This window comes from Gracilinanus agilis, chromosome 2 (assembly GCF_016433145.1).
Source record: "Gracilinanus agilis isolate LMUSP501 chromosome 2, AgileGrace, whole genome shotgun sequence".
NCBI classification, from domain to species: Eukaryota; Metazoa; Chordata; class Mammalia; order Didelphimorphia; family Didelphidae; genus Gracilinanus; species Gracilinanus agilis.
In genome coordinates this window covers 274,209,800-274,231,574 of record NC_058131.1, presented here as the reverse complement: position 1 = coordinate 274,231,574, position 21,775 = coordinate 274,209,800, and the positions used below count along the sequence as shown (strand labels likewise).

At 37.0% G+C, this 21,775-nt stretch overlaps 1 protein-coding gene across 2 annotated transcripts; it reads left to right on the top strand.

Annotated features, from left to right (window-relative positions):
• Positions 1–1,097: 1,097 nt before the first annotated feature.
• On the top strand, positions 1,098–21,567 carry PPP1R26 (protein phosphatase 1 regulatory subunit 26). Of its 2 annotated transcripts, XM_044663944.1 has the most exons (3): positions 1,098–1,262; positions 7,224–8,704; positions 21,528–21,567. In XM_044663944.1, coding segments are annotated over exons 2-3 (1,419 nt in total). In that variant the 5' UTR covers positions 1,098–1,262; positions 7,224–7,287; the 3' UTR covers positions 21,530–21,567. The 2 variants fall into 2 exon arrangements, with proteins under 2 accessions (XP_044519879.1, XP_044519878.1); XM_044663943.1 differs by lacking the exon at positions 21,528–21,567 and having other exon boundaries at positions 7,224–11,184.
• Positions 21,568–21,775: the final 208 nt, after the last annotated feature.

Sequence of the window (21,775 nt, the reverse complement as noted above, 5' to 3'; positions counted from 1 at the left end):
TCCTTTAAGGTCAAGATTTGCAGGTTCAAGGCTAGAGAGGCGCACTACGCACTCTTCCCTGCCTCCATCTCCTAGTCTCCCCCATCCCCCCATGCCCCCATCCGCCCCCAACCTTTCGCCAGCTCTGGCACCCGGCTGCCTCCACTCTGGGCGTGTGCACTCCCCGAAAGCTACATCGCTGCCCTTTATCCTTCACGGGCGACAAACCGGTGCGTGCGCGGACGGCATCTTTCCTGTCCTGCACCCGCGCCTGCGAGTGAGCATACACACCCACCCAACACCCATCCTTCGGGAACACGGTAGGGTATTGAGGAACCAGAAGTATGAGCACGAGGAGCGAGGGAAAGGGAGGGAAGAACTCTCTAGTGGGTGCCGAGTCTTGTTGGGAAGAGGGAAGGACTTGGAACAGCAGCAAAAGCCATAGTGTTGTATATACAGGAAGGGTGGTTGCAAATGTACCTTGTAGAAAAATGTAAAAAACAAACAAAAAACCCCACCTCCAGACCCACAGCGCGTGCACAAAGGGCCTATTTGGCAGCACGTAGCGCGCACCCTAATCTCGAAGGGAAGCCAGTTGCGCGTGCACACACCCCGATGTCTACAGGGCGTGCACTACTCTGGATTAGAAGGAGCGCCGCGGGGGAGGCGGGAGACGGGAGGAGCGGGAGACTGGAGAAGGAGGTGTGGAGAAACGGGAAAGGGGGACCATAGGAGACCCTGAACACTGAATCATAAATTCATAAAATGTCAGGATTGGCAGGGCACTTAGGGATCATCGTCGTCCCTGGTCTCCCAGCTGCTAGCGCATAAGTGCAGTCGAATCCGGTGCAGGGGGCCGGGCCCTTCTCGCTTAACTCCCTCAGCGCGCGCCCGGATGGAACCCGGACTGGCGGAGCGGTGGGAGGGATAGGGCGCGAGGCAGGAGCGCGCGCAGGGGGAGGTGGCTTGGGGTTCGGCTGGGGGGCGACTCCAGGAAGGGAGCGCGCTGGCCCCGTGGCCCTCCCGCCTCCTCCCCCGGGGAAGGGGAGGGGGCTTTGGGGGCTGACCGGACCGTCCGTGGTGGCGGCGGCGGCAGCGGCGGCGGCAGCGGCAGGCGGAGAGAGAGGAGGCGGCGCCCTGCGCCTTCTGGATCGAGCCACGGCTCAACTGGGAGGCCAAGCGGGCGGAGCCGCGGCCCTGGAGGCCCCGGACCCCAGGAGGCTCAGTCCCTTGGGCCGGCTCCGCTCCGCCTCACACCCCGGCCGGACCGGGCCTCGGCTAAGGTGAGCCTCGGGCAATGCGGCAGGGCCCGGGGAGACACCAAGGGACGGAGGTCAGAAAGTGGGCCCCGAAGCCGGCGTCCATCGCGGCCTGGAAAGGTGGCTGGGCTGGGCCTGCTGGAGGAGGTGCTGCCCTCCTGTCCTAGGATGTAGAAAGGGGGCCTTCCCCCGCGGGAGAGTGCGGTGATCTTTGGGAGGCGGAGGTCTGGGGGGAGGGGAAAGAGGAGAGGGTTTTGCCCTATGGAGAGGTCTCCCAGAAGTGAGAGGAGAGAAAACTAATCCCTCTGGGCCCTGGGCTCTCGTTGTGGGGATGGGAGGGTCGGGGGTGGGGGCGCCTAATCTTTGGGGCAACAATTTTTATCATCCCGCATGTAGGGATTAGACACTGGAGGATGTGGAGGCAGAGTAGTGTAGTTTTCTGAACCGAAGGGGGCCATATAGAATCTCCCTATACTTAGTTACTTCCTCTATAAAAAAAGACATCGTTATTTCTTCCACTCCAGCCCCCAAAAGAAGTCTTAGGTGTCCCACCTTTTGGAGAATTAAAAGCCACTCAAAACGGGATTATCTCTTTACACACTTTACAAAGACCGAGGCAAATCCTCAAGAGAGGTGGCATTTCTACTTCTTTGGGGGCCATTTCTAGAGATGGAAGAACGATTGCATTTGTATTACACAAATTAAATTAAATATTTCTTTTAACACCATATCTTTGCACATAGTAGGTCTCTAATGAATGCCTGTCAATTTAAATTGAAGATCAAGAATCAAAAGAAATCCCCTCCCCCCAACTATATTTCAAATTCAAGGGAATTACTCCCAAATAGGGTAATAATCCTGCTCCTTTTTGTTCCCCATCCTAACTACAAGTGTTACCGTAAATCTCACTGCAGTTTTACTTGTTAAATGTTGTGATATGGTTAATAGTGTCAAGATTACTCGTCCATAAATATATAGTACACACCCTGCTTGTAGGACAACCACTACCCTTCTGTCAGGGGAAAGGATCTCTCTGACTCACCGTGGTCCTGAATTAGGAACAAGGAGATTCTTGAAATAATGCTAACTACTACTGTCTTTTAAAACTGAATTCAAATTTTCATTTTTAAAAATAAAAGGAAAAAACTCAAAAATAAAAAAAAAAGTATAGTAAAGCCCAGAAACAGACTACTCTTATTCCAGAGTTCTTTGGTAAAATGTAAAATCTAAAATCTCTAGAATCAGAGCCAGGCTCAGCAATTCAGCAAGAGTTTAAGTCAGTGCTTATTATGTACAAAACACTGTGTGAGAGATTCTAAACTGATAGTAACCCTTGATAAAAACTGATTTTAAAAACGCAAGAAAAATTTCAGAACATTTTTCATCTTTGTTTTTTCCTTCCTAAATTTTGTTGTTGCTGCTTTAATTGATGAATCTTTTTCATCCTTAACCCTTGGACTAAAATGAGATTAAAGTGCTTTCTTTTTTTCTTTTTTCTTTTTTTTAAGAACTTCTTTTGTCGAAGCTGGTATTTTGCTTTTAAAACTGCAGGTGTGCTGTATTCACAATGACTGCACTCTGCTCTCAATTCAATTGCATTCACAGTGGGTACATATTTTGGCAAAGCCCACTTTTAGTTTTGCCTCAGAAAAGCCTCCTGGATTCCCAGTACAGTTTTAAGGAATGATTCATCTAACATTTAAGGTCTGTTTAAACTACAGTTGACTATATTAAAACAGTAAGATGTTTCCAAGAGAAATGTGCTTGGAGATTTCATCTTAGATGTTTTGGGTTGTCTTTTTTGGGGCTGTTTTCTTGAATTAGATTGTTAAACAGTTTAGAAAATTCATATTTTTAACACAAATTGTATTAAACATTTTAAAATACACTCCAAATCATCATCAGTTTCTATCACAATAGTGATGGCCCAGTTTAAGTAGAAGTTACTGACCAGATAGAGCTCATAACCTTACCCCCTGGCCTTTTTTTTCTCTCATAGACTTGAAAAGCAGCAACAAACATGAACCTTTGAATCTACACAGAAAAATAGAACAGATTTTGTATGAAACCATAAACCTCTATTATGTAGCAAAGCTTATAATATTTCCCCAAGAATATATCTCCTTATATCAATTTTTATTTTTAAAAAAAGTAAATTAACTCTGAACAAATACATATTGTTCCAGTACATTCATTTTTAATTTTTTTATTTTAAAAATGTTTGTTTCTAGTTCCAAATTCTTTCCCTCCCTGAGTCTAGACCCATTGAGAAGGCAAGAAATAATATACCCATTAGACATACTAAAGTTATGCAAAACATAATTCCTGATTATAAGAAAAATAAAGAAAATATGCTTAAATCTGCACTCGGTTCAAACTTTCTTTCTCTGGATATGGATATGTTTTATCATGAATCCTTTGGAATTGTCTTGGATCCTTGCATTGATCAGAGAAGCTAAGTCTTTCACAGTTGATTGACATTACAGTATGGCTGTCTTTACAATGTCCTCCTGGTTCTGCTTACTTTACTCTGCAGCTCTTATAAGTCTTTCCAAGTTTTTTTTTGAAACCTCTGTCTTTTCTTACAATACAAAGCCATTCTGCACTGATAGCATTCCCTCAATTTCCATTTCATTGCAACAACAAAAAAGAGCTCTTATAAGTATTTTTATACATATAGATCCTTTCCCTTTGATTTGTTCAGGATACAGACATAGCAATGGTATTGTTGGGTCAAAGGCTATGCACAGCATAGCCATTTGGGTATAATTCCAGATTGTTCTCAATGTGGTTAGACCAGTTCAGTTTGTGTTCTTATAAAAATCTTTCACTTTTTAATCTTCATCAAGCATATTTTCTTCCCACCAATTTTCAAGAATTTTTATTATCTGTAACTAAACTTCATATTTTTAATTTATCACAGTTGAACCTGTTCAGCATTAAATTCTGCAACAAAATTGGAGAATAAAAAATTAATCTATACTAAAGTGGCATAGGAATCACCATAGTTTAACAACTTCTAATGTAACTTACCTTTCTTGCTACCTCCCTCCAACAAATAGATCGCAAAAAATTTGCCTTTCCTCTTACATATGGGTAAAGAAATGGCTTCTTTGTGAACTGTTAGTTTATTTTTGTTATCTTTAACTAAGCTTCATATTACTATGGTTCTAAAACTTTAATATTCAAAGCTACACTACCTCGACCAATGCATACAGTTGCCTGCATACACTTTTTAGAATTCCAGTTAGGACCTTTTAATGAAGCAGGAAGAAAAAAGTGAAATCTCAGTTCATGTAATTTTTTTTTTAACTTCACCAGTCATAGTATCAATTCTAAGCCAGAAAAGCAGTAAGGGCTAAGCAGTCAGGATTAAGTTAATTTACCCAGGATCACAAAGCTAAGAAGTATCTGAGGTCAAATTTGAACCCAGGTCTTCTTGACTCCTGGTCTGGTGCTCTATTGTGCTACCTAGCCATCCTTCAATTTATGTAAATCTTGTATCTAGAAATCAAGAACTATTTTAGAAGAGGCAACTAGGTAGCACAGTAGATATGGTACCAGTCCTGAAATCAAGAATATCTGGGTTCAAATGAGACCTCAAATGTGCCTAGCTGGGTGCCTCTGGGGAAGTCACTTAACCTCTATCCTATCCCTTGCCCAAGTTGTTACTAAGACAGAAAGGAAGGAGGGAAAAAAAAGCACTATTTGAGAACCTTATTGCATAGAGAGAGAGAGAGTCAGTCCTGGAGACCAGGACATATTCTAGCTGTGTGGCCTTGAGCAAATCATTTTAACTTCTCAGTACCTCCATACAGCTGTCACACAGTTGCAAGAGGTTTCCACACCAAGGATGCCTTATATTCCCTAGTGAAATGGTATCATGGATTTGATCCAAAAAAGTATGCTTAAGAACAACAAAACATTAAACTCTTTTTAAATGGTCCCTTTCCACCAAGCAACAAAGTTCACAAAGAAGCTGTTTCTTTGCTCTTGTCAGAGGAAAGGCAAATTTTTGTGATCTCTTTGTTACAGGGGAGGTAGCAAGTAAGGTAAATTGCGTTACAAGAGGTTAAACTATGGTGATTCCTATAGTTTTAGTATAGATCAATTTTTTTAGCCTCCAATTTGGGGGGTTATATAATACTGAATAGGTACAGCTATGATTAATCTTTTTTTTTTAGACCCTTACTTTCTAAGTAACATTTGGGATAAGGGCTAGGCAAATGGGTTTAAGGGACTTGCCCAAGATCACACAGCCACAAATTGTCTAAGGTCAGATTTGAACCTAGGACCTGTTGACTCCAGGACTGGTACTCTATCCATTGTGCCATCTAGGTGCCTGCTGTGATAACTCTTTAAAAGGAAAGGTTAGAATTTAAAGGGACACATAGATGGAACAATTAAAAATCAAGCCCGAGGCTTTTTAAAAACTAAATCAACTTTTCATTTTCATAGAATTTACTCCTGAGGAAAACCTGTTCAAGTAATTGCATTGAAATTGTGACATTATAGTTTTACATTTGAAATAGAAATCATTTTTTGGTTCACAATTTTCTTTTTGCATCTGCTAATTAATCATAGGATGATAGAATTATATAGATTGAGGTAGAAGGAATTGAAAGCTCATTTAGTCCAATCCCTTCAATTTACAGAGGAGACCCAGGCTCAGAAAGGTTAAGTAACTTGACAAAATCATATAGGTTAACAAATTTCAGGGCTCAGGTTTGAATACAGATTCTCTGACTTAAAATCCACCACTCCAGAAACATTTTTTTTTTTTAAGAACATCTCACTTCTTTTTATATCCCCTAGTAAATGCATTATCTATAAATATATAGTATTTCATTCCCTCGTTGTAAGGAATTTATATTGTAGACTCATAAATATCAAATTATAAACTAGTTTACAGGGAAATTTGGCATTCTAATGGAGAAAACTCTAACCTGGATTTTTAAAATTTATAGTAGTAATGGCAAACTATTTTTCTTCCTATTCAGCTCAGTTTCCCCATGTATTTTGTAGGTCACAATGTTATATCCTCACTCTTGGAGGTGGCAGCATGACTTATTCATGGAAAGTTCCCTGATGTAGGCCTCAGGATTCCAGAGTTCTGGTCTCACTCTGTTAATAACTGAATTTTCCCCTCTCTGGGCCTTTATTTCTCCATTTCCACAATAAAAAGATCAAATTAGCTGAATTCTAATGTTCCCTTCAAGTTCTTATATTTTATGATTCTAAGCTTAGTAACAATGAAAAAGTCATATTTTCTCCTCCCATAATACAAACTTAACCCAATTATCCTGCATCTATGTAAGATAGCACAGAGCCTTGCTACATACTTATATATTACCCCAGTGATTAAAGAGTTAAGTTCATTATTAACATTCTTACACAATGATTTTTATATGAGCTGCACTCTTTTTGTAGCATATATAATACTTCTGGATTCCTTAGATTGCGAATAGAATGATTTATCATATCCAATCACTTTTGCATATAGCTACTTTTAATTTTTAACAAGTAAATTTAATCAATGGAAGGCTTCACCAGTTTGATAAGATTACATAGAACTCAGCACCTAAGGTAAATCACAATAGCTTTTTAGTCTGATATACTGCAGTGTTCCACTACAGAATTAAATGTGGTTTGACTTTCTCCTAACTTTGCATGCCACCACAGGATTAAAAGTAGTATGGCCTTGTCCTGAGCTGAATTGGTGGTAACTGTTTTTACAAATCAATAGGACTACAGAAGATAATGACAGTATTAAGCAAATATTAGTTTAAAAGTTTCTGGATTTTTTCTCTCTGTGTACTTCTAGGGAATTATAAGAGAATTACAGTGGGCTTCTAAGATATTCTATTGATATTCATGGCAAATCTGAAATATAAGAATACATTACCATTTTTGTTATGCTGTTTATTAACGTCATGAGTTTCTTATATTTAGAATACAAACATCCCTTCCTTTGTTTCTTCACAGGATGTGAAACGGATATAAATATAAAAAAATCGTCCCTTTGCACACTCCATCATTGTCTGCTAGAATGTTTCTAATGAATGCCCCTCCTGTGATTGCTCTACAGTCAAAATGGGAGTCATTTGGACAGTCAGGGAGTTTTAGATTTCCTGTGTGTTTCTCAGAATCTGAAGAGGATATTGCTAGAGCATCTGTAAGTGCAAAAGTTCAAATGATCATAAACAACCTGCAAAGTGAGGAAGCTTCCTTGGGTATGAACAATGAGTACATTATGCAGAAAAATCAAAGGGGAGGTAAATACAGAGGAGCCAGAATTGCAGCTGCTAATACGATTGTGCTCAAAGAGCACTCTACATATGCCAAAAGTGAATTGTCTACTGAATATAACCGCATGGAAGAAGACTCCTCTGATTTTGGACCTCTCGTATTAGAATCAGATAGCGATGATTCTGTGGACAGAGAGATAGAGCAAGCAATACAGGAATATCTAAAGGAGAAAAGCAACACTATTCAGTCATTACCCAGCAGCAATGCAACTTGTTTTGGAACAACAGATGGGAATAACAGAGTCAAACACGATCTCCCTCAAAACAATGTGACCACTCACCTACCTCCTATGAAATTTAAATCTGATGTGGTATCAGAAGGTGTCATTTGCAACCCCAAGGAAATCCATGATAAGCCAAGGGCTAGTTCTCCTCTTAGTGTAAGTAGTGATGACTCTTTTGAGCAGAGCATACAAGCTGAAATAGAACAGTTCCTAAATGAGAAGAAGCAACAAGAAGTCCATAAATATGGTATCCCTTTGGATAAAAGAACAGAGCAAAAAGAGGTCTTGGTGAAAGCAGCATCTAAATCCAATAAAGAATCTATTGTGAAAGCAAATCGCCAAGATTTAAAGCAGGGATGTAAGGAGTTAATCTCCAAGCAGTATCCAGAATTGGGGAAGACTAATGTACATCCCAAGTACTTCAAACCTAAAATCAGCACAGAATCTGAAAACTTTAGTAATATAAGGCTGGCGCCTCCTAAACTGGCAGGTGCTTGCCATCATTTAGAAACAGCACAAAATAAAGGTGTAGAGAAAAAGCATTCCTGGGCAAACAGAAGGGAACAAAGAATCAAAAGTGCAGCTCTTGTTTATGATATATCTGATTCAAGTAGTGATGATGGCATTGAAGAAGCCATTCAGATGTACCAATTGGAGAAAACAAGAAAGGAAGCCAGTTCTACAGCAGATAATAACCTATTGCAAAAAATACCGCCCAGAGATGACAAAGTATCAGACTTTGCCTCAAGTATTGCAGTTGGTTCTTCAAAAAGTGCCTTGCTTGAAAGCCACAAAAAAACATTGAATAGCAAGAGGAAACAGACTGCTACAAAGGTTACGGAACTGAGCAATATTAGCTGTGATTCCAACAAACTCTTAAAACCACTGAAAGAAACCAAAGTTTCTACACCTCCTATGAATACAATTGCCAAATGTGAGTTTACAGTACAGCCCTCATTCCAGGCTGAAACATCTGCTGAGTTAATGTGTGCAGAAGCTATACTTGACATTTACAAAACAATCATGCCTTCCCATGTGGAAAGCAATGACAGATCACTTTCTACAAACCCTCTCTTCTCTTCCCAAAATGTGCCTTCCCACCCTGACAGTGATAGCAGCTTGGTAGATAGTGATGACAGCATTGAACAAGAAATCCGAACCTTTTTGGCTCTAAAGGCACAATCAGAACATTTGCTGGCCAAATCTGAAAACCTTTCCAAGTCTGGGCAGGGACCACTATTGCCTGAACACAGAAATCAGGGCAATAGCCCCAAAACCCCTCTTTCTAAGACACTGAAGTTATCACTGTGTTGCAAAAGGAAACTTAAAGGGGAAAGGAAAGTGATAAAACAACCAACACCGAAGAAAACTAAAGGGTTAGAAAGAGAATGCCCCCAGGAAACTGAGTATGGTCAGGTGAAAATTCATATGTTCCAAGAAAAAAAAGATATAACCAGGCAAAATAAAATCTGTAAATCTAAAGGCAGGGAGGATGAGATGACTTGTCAGTTCCTCTCTTCCAATTTTGTTGGGCTTATTGACGAGCACATTGCCTTAGACTTGAGAAGTAGTTTATCACAAGTCCATGGTAAAGTTGCACAGGGGAGAAATTTGGAAAAAGAGGGACTTGGTTCTGGTGATAAAAGCAGTTCTTTGGATAGTGATGAAGACCTTGACACAGCCATTAAGGACCTGTTAAAATCAAAACGTAAATTAAAGAAAAGATGCAGGGACCCGAAAAGTCACTGTAAAAAAAAGGTTAAGCTTAGTAGCACAGGAACCCAATTTTTAGATAAATTTAATAAGCTTCAAAAACACTGGAAAAATAAGAGTCCTCACTTACTGAAAAGCTGTCTCCCAGGATCTAAAAGAGACAATAGGGAGAACACAATAAAGAAGCCTTTGAACACTTGTAACAATAGAACAGAAAGAGGGAAACAGGGAAAAAAACATGAGAATTTACAGCTGGCATTCCAATTAGAGAAAAAAATATTCTCAAAACCTCTTTTAGTTTCAGATGATATGGAAATCAGTGAAAATCAGAGCTCTGCTTTCAGCACAATCTCACTCTCTGATGACAGTAGTTCAGTGGATAGTGATGATAGCATTGAACAAGAAATTAGGAAGTTTTTGGCAGAAAAAGCCAAATATTCCACGAGCAGTTCAGAAATTCAGGAAGGTAATGTAACAACAGCCCTTGGAATAGGAGGAGTTTCTAAACCAGAGTTTATTAGTGGAAAAGAGAAGCACCCCTCCATGGGATGTCAGCCTGGCTTGTTATCCAGTCAAAGTCCAAAAAATATCATAGTTTCTCAGAAAGCGGAGGACCTAAAAATCTCTGATAAAACTGTAATACAAAGTGCAATAAATATTTTAAATGATGGTAGGAAAAGTGCATCCTGTCCTGGGAATATCTACCTCCATTCTACTTTGGCTGTAAAAACCAAACATGAGACAGTGGCACCTAAAAGTTGTGGCAGTTTATCTGTAAAGGAAGCACCAATAGATAAAAAAGAAGTCTGTATCAAAGACCAAAGTCAAAAAAATCTTGAACCCACTGATACAGAAAATGTCAGTAGGTTGCAAAACTATCATATTACCACTCCAGAAAAAAGTAGCTCTTTTCAGGGAAAGTGTTGCAGCAAAAGTACATGTGACCAAAAAATTGTACCTGAAAGTGAGAGAAATTTGTCTTTACACAACAGGCAGTGTGCTCTGCAGGGTAATTTTGTGCATGAAGGAGTGTTCCAGAATATTTGTGTGCTTAACACAGAAGGTAGAGAAACAGGCAAGAAAGGGAATCATAGGAAGGAAAGAGGGAAAGGATTAAAGGAACAAACCAAGAGTTCTACAAATTGTACAATAGATCATCAGCAAAGTTTACATTTGGCTGGATTTCATTCCCTGATTCCACCTGGAGTATTTAATTTTGGAAAGAGTATGACTCAAGGAAACAAACAAACAAGTCTTTTAGATTCAAGCCAGGGCGTCCCTTTGCAGGTGCCCCTCTTCACCTCATTAAAAGAGAACAAATTGAGCAAAGATTCAGGAATATTTGGAAGTTCATACTTACTTTTGAAGAAGGAAGGATCTGACTGGCAAAATAGAAAGACACAGGCAGAGCTAAGCATACCTGGAGTAAAGAAATTCAGTCCAGAAGGGAAAATACTAGATTTAAGAAATAGAAAGGTTGTTGATAAAGACATCCTAGATCAGAAAGTATTAGAGAATGATTCCAGTGAATTTGATGATATATCCCTAGAGGAAAACAGAAGTTCAGTGGTAAAGGGAAAGATCCTAAATTTGTAAGTACATTTTCCCATGGTTTTCATGAGTCTTTGTATAAATTAGTGGAGTGTAGATAAAGAGCTAGAATTGCAAAAGAGCTCAATAGTTTATTGAGAGCTTGGAATTTAAAGGGGAGAAGGTAGTTGTCTGGAGTTGCTAATATACACTCACATGTACATATGTATACTAAGGTGAAACAAATGTTTCTATTAACAGATGTGTCCTGGGTAAATATAATTTTGTAGCATTTTATAAATTATTTAAAGTGCTGTAATGAAATATTTTTTCGAGAATCTAGTAGTTAATTTTCTAGAATATGTGTAACCAGTATTCTGTGGTCATGTATTATTATAGATGGGAAAACACCCACGTGGATTAGTGATTGTGAAGGACCCAGAATAGAATAGGCAAACCTAGGCTTCTCCAGTAATTACTAACACTGCCAGGTTTAAATGTATGTAACTTTTGACTGATTACTGATGGAAATTTTTAGCTCTCCAGCTTTAGAGGCCTAAGAAGGCATTGATAAGCCTCTTTAAGTAGCAAATTCTTTCGTGTTTTGGGGCAAAGATATCATGTTAGTAAAACTTCTTATGGAACATTTTTTCTAGCTAGAGTGAAACAGACTTTGAGGTTATAACTTCTTAAATACAAATCCCATTAATTTCAATAAAATCGTTAGCATATTTTATGACAACTCTTTCACTGATTCAAACAGCCCTCTAAGACTGTTTCAGAGCAGGTGGTGACCTATATTGGTGAAGAGAAGACTTTCTCACTTATCCCATACAGGATCTCTCTAAACCAATAAAATTACAGGTCAGAAAGGAGGAGAGGGAGGACTTTTGAACAGTCAGTGTTTCAAAGCACAAATACAGTTGAACAATTGCTTGAGCTCTCCACTTTTAAGCTGGGAAATCCCAAATAAAATTATTTCAGTGGCAGTATTATATCTACCATTCAATTCATATTTCTAGAGTATGTCTGGTAAAAGTCATCTGAAGTTTTCTAATGTAAAATCTTGTTCCATAAAAGAACAATTTTAAGATCTAAATTAACTACTTTTTGTATTGGAGCTACTTTTTTTAATTTTTTAATAGTGGTTGTAAAATATGAAGGTTATATATGTATTTTAAATTTCATCCCCTTTTCTTGATATGTGCAATAAAATAAGCACTGTTTATAGTTGCTTTAGGAAAGTCAGTCACCAAACATTTTTGAGCACCAGCTGTGTGCAAAATGCAATATTAGATATTGTGGCAGGATTAATAAGAAATAGAAACTCAACTCTTACTTTTAAATGAACTTAAATCTCATTGGATATAGAAAACCTAAAACACTTGAAATGCATATACATATTTTGAATAATTTTCTGGGGCATCCTGAGCTATAATCTTATCAAATGTTTTTCAATGCCCCAAGTCAATCACACAGGTGTGTATGTACACATGCACACAGTGGCTATATGTATATATTGTCCTGAGATACATGCCATTCATCCATTTAGCAGTCATTTAATAAGCACCTTCAATCTGTAAAGCACTGCGCAGGGTGCTAAGAGAGATAGAGATAACTAAGGCATAATCCTTGCCCTAATGGAGCTTAAACCAGATATGTAAGTATGTCTTCCTTATATTAGAAATTTATTTTCAAATCGTAATTCAGTTGTCATAGCAATTGCCTTTCAAAGCTCTTTATACAGTGACTAAACTATTTAATGAGAATGGGCTTCCATAATAGAAGAAATGGAGTCAAAGAGAGTTTCTTTGCTTCATCGTGTACTCTTAATAGGGTGGTATTCTGCCAAAAGATTATAAACTCTTAAAATGAGATATTAATCATATGGAATTATAGTGAAAGACATAGAACTTTTTTACTTCCATTGTGGGCTTAGGGCTGCAAAGCATCAACATGTTAGGACATTTAAATTATGGGCATTCATTCATCCTACTTGTATTGGTCATCACTAAACATGTTGTCTGACCAGGATTTTGCAGAACATTTCATTTTATAAAATTTTTTGCTTAACTTAGATATGTTGTGCCTAGAACAGTGTTTTGTCCTAAGTTTAGAATGGGAGTTAGTTGGTATTTTAAAAGTCAGATGGGTTTTTCTGTATGTTATTTTTCCGCAAGTTTAAGCAGTAATTCATATTAATACCTAAATATGAAACAAGGTACTATCTGTGTTGAATGTGTCCTTATTTAAAAGTTTTAGTAAATGAATTTTAGGATTGAAATTTCTATCTGATGCTCCAATTAATGTCTGTGTGTTTATATCTTTTTTTGTAGGATATTGGTTCACTTAAGTGCTTCCAAGTAAAATACAAATCCATGTAATCTGTGCTTTAAATGTCATTTCATTTTTAAAGAGCACTTTTTAAATTAAAATGAAAATCAACTTGTTTTGTATATAAGAAATGACAAATTCATAAGTTTTAAAAACTAATAAACTAAGGACTGTTCATGAACCATGAAAACCAGTTTTTATGTACTTAATGTTATCTCAAAAGGTAATTTTAAGTTTTGCCTTAAAAGCTTCATAGTAAAATCTTAGTTATTTAAGGTATGATGTAAAAATTGAATCTTTATACTTAGAATCTTACTGACTTAATTCACTAATCTCAAAGGTCACAGTATTAGAACAACATAATGCTTTGAGTATTAATATCTCTCAACATTAAGGTCTTAATAGGGAACAAAAAAACCCTATGCAGTAAAGGAAGAAACAAGGTTAAGCCAGCTTCTGTCCACCTTATATTGACCTCATTAATCCTGTACACTGCTTCTTCATTCAGCCAGCATTTTAAAAACTTATCCATGCCTAGCACTGTGTTAGACACAGTGCAGAATACAAAATAAATAAAAGGCATTGACCTTTTGCCCAGGAATTTATTGTCCATTAGAAGAGGCAAGATATAGATAAAAGAGCTAGGAATAATCACAAAACAGTCCTAATAACTGCCTTTAAGTAACAAAATAAAATTAGCTTGTCACATTCTTAATAATATAAAGTTACCTATAAACTATAAAAAGCATTTGGTACTTTCTGGGTCATCCAACTGGTCTGTTACCTTTCTCCATAATGGCATACTTTCTTCCCCTTTCCATATCTTTGCAGAGATATTGTCCTTACAATTATCCTGAATATACTTATACATGTATTTGTTGTCTTCCCCCATTAGAAAGTAAACTCTTTGAGAGCACTGAGGCATACAGTAGACATTTAACGTTTGATTTGATTGATAGGCATTTAATGAATCTTTTTTCCAGTCTTTTAAATTTTTTTCAGTAGAAACATTTTTTTTTGTTTTTCAACATTTTTAGAACTCAGATTTTCACCCTCCCTACCCTACTCCCGACCCCTGGTGGTGAATACTCTGATATAGGCTATACCCATACTTCCATGTAATATATGTTTCCATGTTGCTCATGTCATGATAAAGGATACACATCATATATACAATTGAAATCTCATGAAGAAAATATAGTGAAAGATGGCATGCTTTGATCTGCACTCAAGACTCCAACAGTTCCTTCTTTAGCTATGGAGAGCATTTTCATCATGAGTCCCTTGTGGTAATCTTAGAGACTTGCTTTGCTAATAATGGTTTAGTCCTTCACATTTGGTCATTGTATAATATTTCAGTTACTGTTTATGTTGTTCTCTTGGTTCTGCTTACTTCACTTTGTATCAATTCATATAAGTCTTACTAGATTTTTCCTGAACTCACCCTCTTCATTGTTTCTTATGGTACAGTAATATTCTATTACAACCATATACCACAACTTGTTCATCCTTTCCCCAAGTGATGGACACCCCTTCAGTTTCCAATTCTTCACCACTACAAAAACTGCTAAAAATATTTTGGTACAAGTAAGTCCTTTTCCCTTTTATCTGATCTCTTTGGGGCACAAAAGAGTATGCATAGTCTTGTGACCCTTTGAACCTGGTTTCATATTGCTTTCCAAAATGGTAATGTCAGTTGACATTTGCACCACAGTGTACTATTGACCTAGTTTTCCCATACTCCCTCCAACATATATCATTTTTCTCTTTGGTCTTTCATCTTTTTTTTGTTTTGTTTTGTTTTGTTTTGTTTTTTAAACTCTTGTACTTCGGTGTATTGTCTCATAGGTGGAAGATTGGTAAGGGTGGGCAATGGGGGTCAAGTGACTTGCCTAGGGTCACACAGCTGGGAAGTGGCTGAGGCCGGGTTTGAACCTAGGACCTCCTGTCTCTAGGACTGACTCTCACTCCACTGAGCTACCCAGCTGCCCCCTTTCATCTTTTTTTAATTGCATTGAATCTTTAAAATGAGGGACTTATACTAGATGATCTCCAAGGTTCCTTCCAGATGTTATGTTTCTATGATAACTTGATATAAAATAATATGCAGAGATGCTATAATATTTTTTAAATGAGGTAATTTATTGAAAAAGAATCCGATGACACTACAGTTGGATGTATGAATGAAGCAGACATCATTTAGAATAGGTTCTTTGGTGAGTATTAATGAGAGTTAACCAATAAATTATAGATTGTCAAAGGCTAACTTATCTTGTTAGAATGAATTTGGAGTGTACCTCCTTAGCATAAGTTCATGATTTCTTTTAACAATACTCAGGCTCATCTCAGATGAATTGTATAAACATCTTCATGTATGTTTGCACTGGTTTTGTTTACACTCTCTTTTTGCAAAATTCCAATTAAAAAGAAAAAGGATTTTTAAAAAAGCAATACTTAGCAGCTGGGTGGCTCAGTGGATTGAGAGCCAGACCTAGAGACTGGAGGTCCTAGGTTCAAGTCCAGCCTCGGACATTTCCAGCTGTGTGACCTTGGGCAAGTCACTTGACCCCTATTGCCCACCCTTACCACTCCTGGGCCAAGGACGGTCCCTAGCCCGGATGAAAAAGGAGGAGGGTTGGGCGTGGGGCTAGCAACCCCACCCTGTAAAAACTACGTCTGCTAAAGAAACTGCAACCTAAAGTAGACTGCAACCTAAAGTAGGGGCAGCTGGGCTAGCTCAGTGGATTGAGAGCCAGGCCTAGAGACGAAAGGTCCTAGGTTCAAATCTGAGCTCAGACACTTCCCAGCTGGGTGACCCTGAGCGACTGTGCGACCCATTGCCTACTGGTTGTGGCCCTATGCTCCTAGAATGGAGTCCCAGGATAAAAAAAAAAGTATTTAGCAGTACAGGTGCAGGTGCTAAAAATACAGTTAGTGGGAATAACCAGTGACTTTTTAAATAAAGAAAATCAACTCTATTTTAATAGAATTTATTCCCAGGTATCTTGACTCCTCCCTTCACTGCACCACAGAAGTAATACCCAACAAAAAGATATAGAGATAAAGAGAGATGAATTGTTTTTTGGGCCTCCGTTTATCAGTTCTTTCTCTGGAGGTGGATATTCACAAGTCATTCTTCAAATATTAATTCTGTAGCTGTATGTAATGCTCTCTTCATTTCATTCTTCATTATTTCATTAGGTCCTTCTAAGTTCTTTTAAATTAATCTGCTTATCATTTCTTATGGCATAATGCTATGATGTTATTACAAAGAAAATAAATTAAGCAAAGAATTTGAGGTTGAGTGGGGCGGGGGTGGGAGTGGGGAGCAGCAGGGGTATGGAACTAAAAGGCATCAATGAGGAAAAGCTGCTTAGGATAGGATAAAACCTTAATTAGGCCTTAAAGGAAAAGTAAGGTTTGGATAAATAAGAATACTTCAAATTTTTACTGAGCATCTTTTCTTTTCAATATCCTACCTTACTTTAGGAGACCACAATGAGGAAAGACTTTTGCTCAGAAACTCACAATCTAGTAGGTTTTTATTGTTTTTAAGATAGGCAAGCAACATATAAGGTAGATATGATATGATAAATGGCACAAGATGTCATAAAATATGTAATGTTTCTGGTGTTGTGAAAAGATCTAGGAATAATGGAGGGGGAAGCATTTGTCAGGCTCTTAGAGAACCGAATAGCTAGATATTCGGGCAATTTTTAAGTGAGGAAAACAAGAACAAAGGGAAAGAGAAAGGTGCAAGCAGTGTTCAGCAAAGAGCAAGCAATCTAGTTTGAGTATAGTGTATGGGAATTATTGCTACTCTCAATATTAGAATAATTTTCCTTCTGATGCACTGTTTTTTGCCTGCTCTGAAGTTCCCTTGTACCTCATTTTCTTTCTGATTCAAATGATAACTCAGGTAGAAGTGAATTCATTGGTATGGAGATATAGTTGTCCTTATATTTGACAAATTGTCCTTGGAAATTGACAAAGAAATTATTTGGTTATCAGGGTAAGTGGCTCAGTGGACAGAGGACTGAAAGTGAAGTCAAGAAGACTCATCTTCATGATTTCAAATCTGGCCTTAGATAAAGCTCTACACTTGGATTCAGGAAGACCTGAATTCAAATTTGGCCTCATACTTACTGGTGTTTTGACCTTGGGCAAGTCACTTAACCTTGTTTGCCTTTCCTCATCTGTAAAATGATCAGAAGGAAATAGCAGGGGCAGTTGGGTAGCTCAGTGGATTAAGAGTCAGGCCTAGAGACCCAAGGTCCTAGGTTCAAATCCGGCCTCAGACACTTCCCAGCTGTGTGACCCTGGGCAAGTCACTTGACCCCCATTGCCCACCCTTACCACTCTTCCACCAAGGAGCCAATATACAGAAGTTAAGGGTTTAAAAAAAGGAAATAGCAAATGACTCTAGTATCTTTACTAAGAAAATCCCAAATGGGGTCATGAAGAATCAGACCCAACTGAAAACAACTGAATCACAACAATAATTTGATGACAAATACAGAAGATCTAGGTAGTGTGCTAAATGACTGGATCTGGAGTCAAGAAGACCCGAGTTCAAATCCTGCTTCAGATATTTACTAGCTATGTGACTTGGGACAAGTCATTGTTCAGCCACAATTTTCTCATCTGTAAAATAGAAATAACAGCACCTATCTCACAGGGTTGTAAGGATCAAATGAGATTACCTATGTGAGAATAGCTAGCATTTATATAGTGCCTGCTATATGCCTGTGTCAGCCACTGTGCTAAGTGCTAAATAATTAATTAGCTAGTAAGTGTAAATGTTAGGATCAAATGAATTGATTTTAAAAATCAATTCATTTGATCCTAACAACAATCCTGTGAGGAAGGTGTTATTATTATCCTCATTTTACAGTTGAAGAAACTGAAGCAAATAAATTAAATAACTTGCCCAAGGTCACATAGCTAATAAGTGTGAGGCTAAATTTGAATTCAAGTCTTCCTGACTCCAGGTCTAGAGCTTTATCCATTGTATCACCTGGCTGCCTAAGGTTTTGCAAATTGTAAAGTATCAGATAAACATGTCATCATCATCAGACACTACTGGAATGGTTGTATGAATTATATAACAAACGGAAAACATTTTCAAGGTAGATGATAAAACTTTAACCAAATTCTCTGTTTTTAGAAAAGATGCTAACTGCATGACCCTGGACAAGTCATTTCATCCTGTCTGCCTCAGTTTCCTCATCTGTAAAATGAGCTGGAGAAGGAAATGGCAAATAACTCCAGTTCCTTTGCCAAGAAAACCCCAAAAGGGTCACAAAAAATCAGACACAACTGAAAACAGCTAAACAACAAATTACCTTATGTAACTAAGGTTTACTGTTTCATGTATATATGGAGAGCGCTAGCAAAATCTTGGACCTTTTACTTACAATGACTGATATTTCCTTGTATGGTTTACAGTTCCTCTCATTCCACTTCTTCCTGTACTGCCTTATGTCAAGCTATCCCTCAAGGCTGCTGTGTAAGAAGTTTAACCTCCCGTCTTTCAGTAGAAAGCTTGGCAGATAGTCTCTCTCACCAAATGAAGCTCTTTGAAGGCCCATTATGGGAATAACTATGCAGGAAGTCATACATCGAGTCAAGTTTGGGTGGGGGCTTTTTTGTTTGTTTTTTAATCTCCATGTCTTGAAGATAATTTTGTTGTTATTCTACCTGGAATATGACATTTTCATTGATTACTGATCATATTTTTATATTACCTCTTAATGTAGATTCTCTTTTAGATTAGGAAAGGAGAAAAAATTACAATTCTAGGTTAATGCTTGTCTTATATAAAATGGTGCTGGTACTGTTTCCCTTCTGATTTGGGTAAAGGTATCTTGTCTGACTCTTGGGAAATACATAGAAAGAAGCTAGATGGTACAATGATAGACCTTGGGTTCAAATCCAGTTTCAAAATGAATAAATAAATAATGGGGAAAAAATGGTGCTGGACCATGATCAAGCATTGTTTTAAGGGAATACTATTCCAGCAATGCATATGATCAAGCACCATGTGTAATTAAGTAGATTCTTGGGACAGAACATTTTGTCATTCTTTGCCTACTGAAAAGATACTGAGCTACATACTGAAGGACCCTAGAAATAAATATAAGACAGATAGTTCCTGACCTCATGGTGTTTATAGTCTAAGTACTAGTAAGTAAATAAGTACACAAATACCACATAATAAGGTGAGTTGTGATAAATTGGATTCTTTGTAGCAAGAAGCATAAAGTAGAGTTGTTTGGGGGGGGGGAACATTCAGAACAAAGTATTTTGTTGTTATAATATATCCATTTCTGGCAACTATATTTTCATTTTTTTTATTTTTTATTTGACCATTTTTATATTTTTATGTTTTTTTAGAATATTTTTCCATGGTTACATGATTCATGGTACATGTCCCCTGTTCTCTCCCCATTCCCGGAGCTGACAAGCAATTCCACTGGTTTATTCATGTCTTATTACTCAAAATCTATTTATATAATATTCATATTTGCAATAGAGTAATCTTTTTAAAAATAACCCCAAATCATATACCCATGTAAATGAGTGATAAATCACATTTTTCTTTTACATTTCTACTCCCATGGTTCTTTCTCTAGATGTGGATAGCATTCTTTTTCATAAGTTCCACAGGATTGTTCTTGATCCTTGTATTGCTATTATTAGCAGAGTCTATTACATTTGATCATTCCACAATGTTTCACTTTCTGTGTACAATGTTTTCCTGGTTCTGCTCATTTCACTCTGCATCAGTTCATGGAGGTCTTTCCAGTTCATATAGAAATCAAGCAGTACATCATTCCCTATAGCACAATAGTATTCCATCACCATCATACTTTTTTTTTTAACTTTTGACTAAAAAGTGACAAGAATATTCATTATTTTAAGTACACTTAGTTTAAACATTTATTTTTGGGCACTTAGAGATATTTTTAGTGCAGATACTTTAGGAAAATTAAATTCTCAAAATATAATTACCAGGGTTTATGCCAATTGCCAAAAACTAGATTATTGATATTTTAGTATAGCATATTTATTAAGTTGATAAATTTCCTTGCATTATCCTTTTAATGTTATTTGACATCATTACTATCATATATATTCCATCAAATGACCTACAATAGAAATACAAGCAACTTAAAATGTAATCTCAACAACATTTAGGAAAACAATGTGTGAACTGAGAGCTTTGGGAGTTGTTTGATTTTTTAGAACTACTTTCCAAAATATTGTGCTTGTGACAAATGCAAGTTTCATTAATTTATAAGGAATCTGAGATAATTCATTAGGTTTGGATTCCATTAGCCAGAAGCAGAACACTGTCACTAGTATGCTAGAGATCATTAGATAATTTTAATATGGCCAGTTATGACATAATTCATTCTATGAAACCAACTAGAAATACATACTTGTACTTAAATATTCTAATTAAGAATAAAAATTGAGCTAGTGTTAAAAACTCAGGTCAGGTCTACATAATATACAGGGCTTACCTCTAGAGAGAAATAAAGAGTTTACCTAAATTACTTGTATAACTCTCAATTTTTAATTTTTGCTTTTATTTTAAAGACTGCCTCAATTCTATGCCTTAACACAGCCTGGCACAGTAATTATTTAATCAGTTTAGCTTAAAAGGATATTGATTTTCCTAATAACCTCTTTCTTTTAAAGTGTTGATGATCAGAATCAATGTTACTATTTGGATTTCTAATGTTAAGGAAACATTTTGGAAATTTTAACAATAACGACTATTTTTATATTTGATCTTTGTAATTTCAACAGAGACTAAAAATAGAAATGTTAAAGTTTATTTGATAATATAGATTTTTTAAAGTAATTTCAGTTTAATGGTTGGTGTTCCAACTGTTTTTCTAACCAGAGATATAAAATTTATTTTTAATGTGTATATATGTACATACATATATATAGATATGATTTCAGATCTTATTTTATGTATCTTCTATTTGTTATCCAAATTATATAACCCACACTTATAGTTTTTTGTTTTCTCTAGATCTTATGAAAATTGTAAGTTTCTTCCTCATATTGGACTTTAAGATTCCAAAATCTTTTTCTTTATATTAATAAAAAATTTACCAAAAAGTAACCAGCCATGATGTTTGATTTCTTCTCATCTTTTTAAGGAAGAAGCCTTTTGGAGGAAATGCATAACAAAATATAATGGAAGAACATTCATATTTATCAGAGACTACTGAGAAAGCATTAATAAAGGACTACATCCCATGTAAAAAGCAACTTAGTTAAGAGATTTTTTCCCCTCTTGAGATATTTAAACTGTTTCATTTGTCTATTTTTTAAGAACAGAAAACGATTTTAAAATATAAATATGTATATGTTTATATATGTGTGTATGTATATGTGTGTGTGTATG